Source organism: Syngnathus leptorhynchus, chromosome 10, assembly GCF_054491065.1.
Source record: "Syngnathus leptorhynchus isolate UIUO chromosome 10, UIUO_Slep, whole genome shotgun sequence".
NCBI classification, from domain to species: Eukaryota; Metazoa; Chordata; class Actinopteri; order Syngnathiformes; family Syngnathidae; genus Syngnathus; species Syngnathus leptorhynchus.
The window spans coordinates 10,116,668-10,129,105 of NC_141204.1; the positions used below are offsets into that span (position 1 = coordinate 10,116,668).

At 37.5% G+C, this 12,438-nt stretch overlaps 1 protein-coding gene across 1 annotated transcript in view; it reads right to left on the reverse strand.

Moving 5' to 3' along the window:
* wdr11 (WD repeat domain 11) overlaps nucleotides 1–12,319 on the reverse strand; it is a 97,842-nt gene extending 85,523 nt beyond the window's left edge. The window contains exons 1-9 of the mRNA XM_085922019.1: nucleotides 12,088–12,319; nucleotides 10,680–10,791; nucleotides 6,603–6,756; nucleotides 6,171–6,344; nucleotides 5,421–5,622; nucleotides 3,501–3,666; nucleotides 1,689–1,800; nucleotides 910–1,108; nucleotides 132–232 (exon numbers count right to left, since the gene is read on the reverse strand). Coding sequence (XP_085778145.1) covers nucleotides 132–232; nucleotides 910–1,108; nucleotides 1,689–1,800; nucleotides 3,501–3,666; nucleotides 5,421–5,622; nucleotides 6,171–6,344; nucleotides 6,603–6,756; nucleotides 10,680–10,791; nucleotides 12,088–12,173 — 1,306 coding nt within the window. The 5' untranslated portion in view covers nucleotides 12,174–12,319. The remainder of the gene's footprint in view (nucleotides 1–131; nucleotides 233–909; nucleotides 1,109–1,688; nucleotides 1,801–3,500; nucleotides 3,667–5,420; nucleotides 5,623–6,170; nucleotides 6,345–6,602; nucleotides 6,757–10,679; nucleotides 10,792–12,087) is intronic.
* Between the last annotated feature and the right edge of the window lie 119 nt (nucleotides 12,320–12,438).

Sequence of the window (12,438 nt, forward strand, 5' to 3'; positions counted from 1 at the left end):
TACAGTAAGAATACCATTAGACTGTGCACAAATGGCTGTTTTCAACAGGCATTGAATAACTCAAAGAAGATTATGGACAAATGTGTACTATGTTGACACACAATCGTGCAGAAGATGCTGTGCAGACGTACCTATCATGCTGTTGAGAGAGAGATTTTGAACATGTTTCTGGTTTGGAGCCAGCGGAGCTCCACAAAAGGACACAGGGGAGTAGAGCGGGGATAAACCTGAACTGCAACACAAAGGCCAAGATCAAAATTTAATCCAATAGATCATGGAAGTATAGCAATGCATCTGTCTTCCGTGAGTTGAAGCCAAGAGAATTTTAAGCATATTAAGACTCAGCAGCAATATCATAAGCTATGAGGCAACCATTACATGCATTTTTAATTAATACTGCTAGGATGGATGGATGGATGGATGGATGGATGGATGGATGGATGGATGGATGGATGGATGGATGGATGGATGGATGGATGGATGGATGGATGGATGGATGGATGGATGGATGGATGGATGGATGGATGGATGGATGGATGGATGGATGGATGGATGGATGGAGGACTTATTTGCCTATGCAGTATTACCTTGATAGTAGGCACATCAAAAATGTTTAAAACGAGAAATACAGTCATGTCTCCCTAACAGAAGCTTAGAAATTTAATATCAAAGAAAAGCGGGATAGCTTAAATCCTGCATGGCCTACCTGCAACAGTCTCTAAGAAGCCTAAATTTAGGTCAGAGGATTATGCACTTTTTAGGAAAGTTTATTTAAGGCGTCTGAAAAAATTGTGACTCTTACTGTGACTTCATCCTTCACTTTAAGCCTGTTTGTAAATGAATATCACTCCAGAAATGTTGAACAGTGTGTGTGTGTGTGTGTGTGTGTGTGTGTGTGTGTTTGTGTACCTTGGATGAGCAGTTGCTCTGCCTGCAATGGCTTTAAGCTCCCATAGCATGACTCTACCATCGCTGACCATGAGAGCCGCATTGTTTTCATTGATGGGGCAGATAACCATGCGATAGGGCCGGACAGTCTTGGTGATACGGATAGCATCGCACTGAGAGCGGAGGTCATACACAAGCTCCTGCGCACTCTGTTCTGGGTCTGAGAAAAAAAAAAAGAATAAATTATGTAGATATGACTGAAAGATAGAAAGTCAGGAAAAAAGATGCAGGAATGAGGGGCATGCTGACAGCTGTTGAGCATGTGAATAAAAAAAAGATAAATGTGGAACAAGGCATTGGTTAGGTGTTAATAAAAAAACAAGAGGCAATGAAATAAATGGGATAGATAGTAGAAAAGGTAAGCGTGAGGGGAAGTCAGAGTAGAACAATAAAGCGAGAGGATTTAAGGAGATAAGTACCAGGAACGGAAATATGCCTTTAAATGAGGGTGTGAGAGACTCATAAAAGAAAATGTGGGGGAAGCAAGAAAAGAAGCTGTAGAGATCGGCAAGAAAGAAAAAAGGTAGGAAGAGAAAGACATTTGCAGAGACAATAGACTCCCGTTGGCCTGTAACACTAAACCAAAGATAAATGAGATAGTAAGAGTCTGAATGCCCAGTGGAGAAAAGCCTCAGGCTCCAATTGCACTATATGACGGCTGAATCAATGAAGAAGGGAAGACAGTGTTTCACGCGAGTTAGTAGAAATGGTCCCCACTGCACGTGTGAGGTTGGGCATACCCGTTGCTGCCGATCCTTCTTCAAGAGCTGCGGTGGAACGGCACACGCGGAGGGTGATGCATCCGTTCTCATGGAGGCAATACAGGGCATCCCTCTGGGCGCAGGGGATCACCTGAGATTTACAGTCGAGGTAAAGATCATTGCGTTTGCGATCATTCGTCACGTCACAACTAAATGTGTTCATGTTCTGTTGCACTACAGCCAGTTTCACGGATAACGGTCACAAATTGCGAAAATGGCAATGAGCAAGATCACAATATAAATAACAGCATCAAGTGCAAAAACAGACAATGTGTCATTCAAGTAGGAAACCTGGTAAAAAAAAAATGATCTGAATTTTAAGGAGCGGTTTGTGGTTATTTTTGGACAGCATACATCACCACGTAGATACAGTCTGACTAGCTTGTAGGAGTAGATCGTTTAGTTAAGGGGGAACCAGTTCAAACAGGGGGAGATAGAAGCATGAAACATCTTTCATTTTAAGTAAAAACTGATAGCGCATGTGTAAATGATAAATGGAAAGAAGTGAAGCATGGTGTCTAAAACCGTATTTTTGAATTGCGATGCTTTTACCCTCTACATTAACGCACGCTTAAGCTTTTATCATCAGTCATGTAATTAGCTGTGCGGCTGGCACTGGAAAACACAGAAAAAGGAGTACTTGCGTATGCAAAGCATCTCATCACGTTCCAGAACAGAATTGGCTTAATGAAAACATCAGGGGTCACTAACATGGAGCCCGTAATAGCTCTCAAGCACTTCACGAGCTGCACGTTAGCCTTTTGTGATTGATTGTGATGTATGAGAAAGGTTGTAAAAGTGGTCATTTGAAAATATTAACACATTGAGCAATTTATAGAAATAAAGAGGTGTATATTGTGACATTTCTAGGTTTAAATCATTGTTAATAAATATAAATATATTATTTAATGATATAAATATGTATTAATATTGTGAGAAATTACTAACGTGACACGAGTCTTTACATAACACTTAAAAGTATTAGACTGTGCACAAATGGAGGACTTATTTGCACAGTTTAGCCCCAAATGTTCTTTTGATATGCTGTATGTGCAGACATGAGTCGAAACTCGGCACTAGGCGACCAAAAAAAAAAAAAAAACTCTGATGAAGGCAGAAGTTATAGCCAAAACATGTCAGGTAATGAAACCTAAATAATTTGTTTGTGTAAAAGAACCAGTAAAATAATTGACAATTGAAAACAAGATGAACATACGTAGTACAACAACTACTACCAAAAAAAAAAAAAAAAAAGTCATCTATTTCCAATTAAAAATCTGTTCTCCGGTTGAAAGAAAATCGTCACCCAAAGTTCACCAGTGCGACTGAACCAAACTATTAGGATAAACAAGACATCAGACATCAAGTTCAATGCCGGGCTCTAGCTGGCTTCTTATTGCACTTTAATGAGATTGAGAAAGAAAAGTAGAAAACGTTATCATTTGTGCTGGGCGTGTAGTTGTCCTCTTGGATGATTCATCTATCCTCAAAGATTTCTGTAAAGCCCGGTGATAAATACAGACGGTGAGGAATGAAGTACCTAAGAGCTCAACAGTCCTAGCACAGACTTACCTTTGCGAAATGAACCATCGGGGGAATAACAATAGGTTCCAAAACATTCACGCTGAAGGTGTTTTAATATCAGGGCCTTGTTAATTAAAAAAAGGCCGAGAGGAAAAATCATTTTGAATTTGGGAAATCAAAGTCATATTCTTACAATGAAGTTAGTCAAATTTATATCAGACTTTAAATGCATACAACCTTGGTGATAAAAGTTACGCAGAGCCTCACCTGGATGAAGGGCACTCCAGAACGCTCAATGGCAACAACTCCCACAGTCTGGCTGAGCTCCAAGTCCAGGATGAGGATCTCCCTGGGATAAAGCAGCAACATGTGGTTCCTTTTGGAGGGCAGGTAAGACAGCTGCAGGCAGTCGTTCAATGTCACTGCTTCTGCGCTATGGACCACAAAGTTGGGGGCAGACAGAAAAAGAAAGACAGTTTGTCAAATGATGTTTTTTTTTCACATTCTATACTTATATATTATACTTAGATTCTACTGTCCATCCCTATTTTAGTGGGGGCAAAGGTTTCACTACAACGGCGCAAACGTCATTCTTCTACGATAAGATCACCGTAGAAACACTAGACAAAGGCCAGCCAGTGAGATCATCATATGGTGAAGGCGATGAAGCTAAAAATGACTTGAGAAAAAAAAAAAAAAAACCACATTCGGAGCCGTTGCGTTCCGCAAGGTTAGCAGCTCCTTGATACAGGCAAATAAAGCCATGGGGTCAAAAATAAGAAAACCTCTTCGTCTTCTATCTACCAAAATCAATTTTGATATTGCTATCAAAGATATCTATTCCACAATAATAAGCGTCCGTGGTGTATTGGAAGGCTGTTGCTCAATTGCGTCTTTTTCAGTATTCTGAAACACTTGTATTTTTATGTTTCCTAGGAAACTATTTTCTCTTAGAGTTTAGAGCTCAGAACGCTGTCATTATATCTACAAGGTCCCTCTAAATCAGATATAAACATACAGATTTGACTGTGCGTGATAACCTTACACAAAGCTGAAAGCCGAGAATCAGATCCTGCATTCATGTTTGCGTAAACTGCCAGATTAGTGGCTGCCTATCGAGACATTTATGACATAATGCAGTAATTAAGACAGCATGTTTAAGATTTTTTTTTTTTTTTTCAAATTGGCCACCTATCAAGCGTAGGAAGAGAATTGCGATGGAGACCAGAGTAAGATTTTAAATAAAACAAACATGAAATGGACATGATGAGCGAGGAAGAAGAAAGAATGAAGACAAGCAAGATAAATGAGCACGTGCGTGCGTGCGTGTGTGTGATTGTGTGTTACTATTAGTGTAACATGGGTGTGCGCGTGTGTGTATCAAGCCTATTAGTTGGGTGTGTAGACACACTGCAGGGAGCAACTGTTCAGAATAAGCCAGTATAACAGGCACAAGCATAATGGATGCCAAAAATGAATGCTTGGTCCATATTAATACTGTTTTCTTTAAAAAGAGGTTCATGTGGTAGCCACGTAACAACTTCAAATAAAGGCAACCCTTACATGTTTTCTTAAAATGTTCTGGGACATTTTTCACTACTCTTCAGGCAATCTATATTTGGCAACTTCCTGATTGGTTTTACATGTTATTGAAATGTTTGAAATCATCTGATAATTTGGCAAATAAGAATTCACCGTAACAATGAACACAGCTCACAATGAAAAATCAGATCCGGTATGCATAGTTGCCATTTGTCAAAATTTATTCGAGCCCTTCCTTTTAAGCAGCCTCTGGGATTTGAAGCCATATGGTTCATATGAGCTGTGCTTTTGATATCAAAACAGTAACTGGCACAACTACATCCAGTAAATTGAGGTGAATATTTTAAAAACAAACCAAAACATACGGTACATATATAAACATAATAATGACAATGAAGAAAAACCTTCACATTAAAAGTGTGGCTGGAAATGAGCAATTGAGGTAAATAGTGTTTTAACGCTACACTACATAATTGGTAAATATAAATATGTTTAAACTATAGAAATCTAGTGTATTATTTTGCTAATGTGGTCATACATAAATATGTATTCTGGCAATACTTGTTACTCCATGACCCAGGTATATTCAATGTGGCTACTTATTTTCAAATCCAGTTCTGAAGATGTATGAAAGGTGGCTCTTACGTGGGCTTTTCATTGGTGATTAGCACTTTGACCTTGTTGAGAGCTTTCTTGGCACCGGTAGGAGGCGGAGCAGCTGTGGGTGTAGGCTTGGTGTGGGCGGGGCTTGCGTGCGGGCTTGCAATGTAAACCTTTTTGCCCGCACTTCCCGGTGGTTTTGCGTGGGAAAAGTCTGTGATGAAAACTATTCCTTCGCTCGTCAGCACTGGAAAAAGACAGTAAAAGATCGAGCACTTTTGTCATGAAAAGTCAAGTGTTAATTACACAACAGCTTCAATTAGACATTATTGTAGAGGTGCAACGATTAATCGACAACCAATCGAATATCAAACTAATGAATTAATCTTCATCATCATTTAATCATTTAAAATCTAATTGAAATTTAAAATCGTCCATATGCTCAAAATTCCAGCCTCTCTATCCTAAATATTCTCTAGATTCTGTAGTTTTCCATGAAACAGGATCCATTAACTTTGTGTTGGTAAAAGATAAAACATTTCCTTTTAATTTGAAAACTATTATCAACATTTTTGCCTTTTTTTTTTTAAATGTTTTACGAACCAAATCACTAACCGAATCATCATTAATTAACATTTGTGCATTTTCTGCAGTCAATTTGAAATAATGTCAGATTTTTTAATAAAGAGGTTAAAAATAAAACATGTTTTGTGTATCCTATTCATTGAATAATCAATAAAATAATCAACAGATTAATCGATTACTCAACGAATCACTTCATTATTGTGTACTTACATGCCATGTTGGATGGGTCAAAGGGGTCAAAAGAAAAGGACAGAATGTTTTCAGCATAGCTTTTCTTCCACAGCTTGGTTCCTGTGTCTCCATTCCATAGAATGATGTAGTTTGGTGGATGCACGGCCAACAAAAGATCATGGGACACATCCTGATTCCACAGCCACTCCAAATCTGAAAGAGAAGTCAAGGAAGCCAGATAAGAACAGACGGGAATGAAGAAGATGAATGTATAGTGTTTGCAGCAGGACATATAGAGTGATGGCAATAGTATTGTAATGAAAACAAATCGCACACAACTTAAGAGTTACTTGACAGAATAGATTGTTTTCTTGGCAGGTCTTGCTTGGGTAATGTCCTGCCCCAGGATAAAGAATCAATTTAGGCTGCTATAAAAATGGAGGTGGGGGGGCGATTTCAATGATCTCTTACCCTGGATGGGTTTGGAGTGCTCTTGGATCTCACAATGGGCAGTGCCACTAACAACATCCCACACGATTATCTTTCCAGAAGCATCTCCCGAGGCCAGTCGCAAACAGTAGGGCGAGCTCAAGTTATGGTAGTAATTTTCTCTTGACCACTTTACCTGGAGGAGGAATTAACAAAATGGCACCATTAGTGATAATGCGGTGTAATTACTTCGGAGTCATGCACAACAATTGAATTTTTTTGCAGAATATAAATTAAGCAGCAAAATCCACCGTTTTTAATCGATCTCAGGATGACCGTTTCGCTACTTGCCGTCCACTGAAAATAACAGCATAGTTGCTCAGGGTTCAGCTCAGAAAAATAACAGCTCAATTGTTTTGTAATTTTGGACATGTGACTTGTTTGTTCTCCTATTTACTGTAAAGGTACGATACATGCACGGCACGATGTGGGAATGGTTATTAAGGGAATGGAAAAGGTTTATGTCGCATGAAAGTATTGGGGAGACTTTAAAAAGCTTTAATATTGTGTACTGGACCACAATGCAAACAGGATATTTATGCGCAACCATGACTCACTTTGGTTTCGCTATGCATGACTCCCCCGGGTTAGTGTAGTGTGGTATTTCTGAAGGTGGGCATGTTGCATTGCTTGGCAAGGACAAACCACTCTTCTAATTGACTTCTAATCGATGCCCTCTTGCGTCCAACAAGAAACACCATGTGTTGGAAACTTCAATACAATGGTGTTTAAATTTCTCAATAATACATACATCGTTTCTCCTTCGCGGATTTTCATTTTTCGCGGGTGGTTCTGGAACGCATCTCCAGCGAAGAACGAGGGATCACTGCACTATGCCGTGTTTAGACGAGTGGGGGCGCAAAGAACATATTGTGAAGATAATTTTTAACTCTACTTCCTCTTGAAAACTAAACTGATTGAATCACTTAACTGTCCCTCAATGACTAAGTAATATACTGCTGCTTTGCTGTCTTGCTCAAGTATACTAAAGAAATTTGTGTTTTGGCATCTCTCCAGCAACTACTTTCCATTTCCGTATTTTTTGTCTTCAGTGGGTTTTGAACTTGCAACACTTTTGTGCAATGCTGTTACTGTCACCCAACTGAATTGTCAAAGATGCATTGTAAAGAATTGATCTCAAAGCACAGGTCATCTGTGAGCTAATGATTTATTAGGAGGGTTTCTCAGTTAAATGTGAGTCTGCGTATGTGACCTTGACCTTTACAATGAAATAAAATGTCAAGATGTTCAAGATTAAATTAATCACTAAAGGTATATTATTGTGCCGCCTCATCTCTCTCCATGTTGACACACAAACGTTACTGCAGGGACTGCTCAAAGCATTTTCAAAGTCAAAGTCTGCTTTGTTGTCAATTTCTTCACATGTCAAGACACATAAAGAGGTGGAAATTTCGTTTCCTACTATCCCACGGAGACACGACATATACAGTTATGCTATATAGAACCGTAATATATACATATTACATATTTTATATATATATATATATATATATATATATATATATATAGGTCTACGGACAAAGAAAACATTCAAGTGAACAACACAAAAAGTAAAAACAAAAAGGCACATACAATGAATAAATAAGAGCAATGAATAAATAATAAATAAATAAGAGGAGCAAAAATGGAGCAAGTGTGCATACAGCAGACAGTCAACAGTGAACAGTCAATGTTTATCGTATATATTCACATAACTGTGTGAATCCATGCTGATGTTTGTGGTTTGTTTATATGCTGCTGTGCATTAAACATAAATACAAGCTCATTAGTGGTTGTGCGCATGTAAATACTTTATTTTCAAATAACGTGGGTTGAACATGAGCAATGGTGTTTGGTCTGTACATTTATTGTATGACTGCATTTAATATTGCAATGATCAGTAAAGCTATGCACGTGAAAATAACACAACCGTAAGCAGTTCATTTTTGTATGGTTTTCATACTGACTGGAAAAGAACATAACAAATTTTAAACCTAAAACTGATATTATAATTTGAGCAGTGACTATGCAGTGGAACCAACGCATTTGCATATTCAAAATTATTTTTTCAATACTTTTTATTACATTTTTTTTGTTTAGTTTTATTCCCCATCTTTTCTTTTCGTAAGAAACGAATACTGAATGCTTATGAGAATATTAGAAGGTTAAAAAAAGAAAAGTTAAAAAAAAAGATGCAGTTCAATGTGCATCTATTATACGCAATTCTAATGTTCGCTATTAATGGCCAGTCCCCATCCTCCACAAATCGCAGGTGTTCACTGTAGACTGCTTGTCATGTGAATGTGTGCCCAGTGAAAAACAATACAAACGATATTGGGGAAAAAAAACAAATTGCTCAAATTGGCGTATTTAAATAATTTTTTATTTGTCTATTTTAATTCCGTCTCTACAGAGGTTTTTTTTTTTTTTCATTATCCACTATTATCCAGCAAGATGCCTGTTGTGTGACTGCGTTCTGAGAAATTGCCAACTGCAGCAACATATCCAAGATTAGGTGCATTTTGGAAAAAATAATGGAAGCCTCAGGCAAAGACTGCACTCAGATAATCACTGTTGAATTTACGGCCCATTATTAGTCTTCAAAACACACACACGTGTGCACACACACACACGCTCAGTCATTGAAGAGAGGTATCCATCCACAGGATCAATAATGTCAGATAACTACTTAGCTCAAGGTCAAACAATACTAACAATAGATAAATGATACTTTTCTTTCAGAAGTTAGCCTGCCAGCAGCTGTGTGTGTATCTTACTTGACAATTATATCGGTACAAAAAAGCAACAATAAACGGAAGCATCTAATAACACCGCTTTACGACGATGTTTTTATATACTCCGGTGCTGGGTGTTATGGGCAAAATGTAATACCCTGATATAGGTAACTTCATGTCCTCATAACAATAAATAACCTCATATAATATGTATCTTTAAGATTACATGAAATAAATGCCAACTTTCACAAAAGCTTTGTCCATTTATTTTAATAGAGACGTGACAACATTTCTCCAAAATGACAATATGTGAAAATGTGACGTTCGGTTGGAATGGCTATTTTAGCTTGACTGCAAAGCACCAAAAAATTGGGAAATCGAATGATGGGTTTCAGAGACAATGAGCTTTTTGTATTTGTATTTGTCAACATAACTCTACAAAGAAAAATCATGCATTAATGTACTTGGCCGATTTCTTACAATTATTATTATTTTTTTAAGTATTTGCAAACATATGCTTTAGTTTGCAAAACAAAGATCAACATTTTTACCTATTTTCTGAACTGTTATAAACCAATCCAGTCACATCGTGTTTGGAAAGATTGGAAAGAGTGTCACGTTTTGGAGTAAAGGGATAGAAATGAGCTTTTTTTCAGATTCATTGATAAATCAACAAAATCATCAACAGCTTAATCGATTATCAAAATAATCATTAGTCACACAGCTGTATCAAAGAATAAACCCGTCAATTGTTGATAGCTAATGACACAATATCGTGAATAAAGTTTCACTTGTTTGAGCTGATGTTTTTTCTTCTTCAAAAGGAATACCAATGTAATGTTCATCCACATTGTTACCATATATAGAGATTTTTGTGCTACATTTCAGTCATTTCTTTTGTGTCAAATACTAAACAACACTACAAAAAATAATGGAAAATGTATATGTATTTCCTACATTAAATATAATGTACTGTATTTAGAGAGAGGGCGAGAGAGAGAGGGCGAGAGAGAGAGGGTGAGAGAGAGAGGGCGAGAGAGAGAGAGAGATCGAGAAAGGGCGAGAGAGAGAGGGCGAGGGAGAGAGAGATCGAGAAAGGGCGAGAGAGAGAGAGAGAGAGAGAGAGAGAGAGAGAGAGAGACTTTATTGATTGATCATTGATTATGTCCATGATTTTCATTGTCTTCAACCATGCATTGCATTTATTCAACATTCAGAGTATTTTACAGTTTACATTAAGTGTATACTAACAATCAAATACCAAAGAAAACTACAAGGATATGTATATGCGTGGTTGTAGCCAAGTAATTAAACAAGATCTTACCTTGACCACATTGGCTTTGTGCTTTTCCAACACTTGGATTGTCTGTGATGTCTTTGGATCAATAATGAGAATGCTAGAATGACATCCTTGCGCAATCAGCCCCTGCCAGCCCCTATGAAACCCAAAAAGGAGGATGGAGAAGACGTTTGTAGGAACATGCTGTGGAATATTATTTGCTGGTCTACGTCCAGTCATATAAAAATGCATCATGTTGGAACAGTTTAATTCATTTTCAAGGTTCTCTTCCTGTGCATTTCTAAGCAAATGCAACCAATAAATGAATCTTTAAACTTAGTGAATACTTTGATTTGCAGAATTTTATGCAGCTATGACGAACTGCCCACAAAAAAAAGAGTTTTTTGTTTTGTTTTTAATAAATCAAGCTTTTGCAGTTTGAAAACTATATTCTACTACATTCCAATGACAATTTGAAAACTGTTCAGCCATAGCTGCAAACACTGAGAATGAAGTGAATCAGATTTGAGTGCAGAAAATGTGATGGGGAAATCCCTAACCTTTATCAAGAAATGGCAATTTTGCGTTGAAGCACGCTACTTATTTATATATTTACATAGTTAGTCCATACAGCATTTTTCTGTTTACAATTTAGTGACCAATAATTAAATGGAGTGATGTCACGTGATTTATTGTGATGTAAATAAATACACACTAAAAAAAATATATATAAATAATGCATGTAAGAAAATCCATAAATGTGTAAGAAGTGCATATGGTCGCTGATTTTTATACATTAAAATGAAGTTGAACAGCATATTTTTTTAGCTCACTTTTTCAAGCAATATTGTAATAATGCTGAAAACCATAATCATTCCGAAAACCATTTATAGCAATAGGAAATGTTCATACAGTTTTATCCCTTCGGCCACTGATTACAGTACTATTTATCACAGCCCCATTTATGGGAGTGTGTACTGAAAAACAAAAGTTAAATAACCGATGTATTTATTTATAATTGAATTGTAAATTCACATTTCTCACATTTCCTTCCTTTACCAAAAATAAAAGGACTCTGACAGTAATAGTATTGGTGCAGCATTTGCATTTAGACCAGCACAATGAATGACAAATTTTATGACCAAAATAAAAACGTATTGTTTGCTAACCACACGTCTCTTGTTACATTTCCAAACAATGACAGGGATTCATAAATCCAGCAGGCCCAGTAAAATGCCCATCACATGACACGAGATGTCTTCGTTACGTGCATTTTTCACCATCTTGTCAAATACAAAAAGATCAACAGCTAACATTGCGTGGATTTTACGACACTAAAGGAACCGATTATGAAAAAAAGTACCAATTCCCGAGAGCAGCGCGATTTGCAGAAAAAATGTAAACACTGTCACTTCTGATCAATGCATGCTAAGGGAACAGCTGCAGTACTCACCAATCCACTGCAGTTTTATTCTGCAAATTTAGAGTGCCAGTCAACGTCCGAGCAGCGAGTTTGATGTTGACAGTGTACGGAATCATAATTATCGATCACTGCGTGCACGTCATTCACGTTGGCTTGGCGAAAGCTGTGACTGTTGACTAGCTTCCTGGCTGGGATATGTTTTGGACGACAGCAGGAAGTAGAAGCGTGTTGTTGAAAAGTGAGTCGTGCGGGAGCAAAACCCACCTTCGCTAACGTTCCTGATGTGGACTTGAAATTGAATTGGGTTTCTGGAGCTGAAAAATCTCATAGCAAGGCAAGATAATAAGAAAGGACTATCCAGGATAAAGCATCACTGCATCA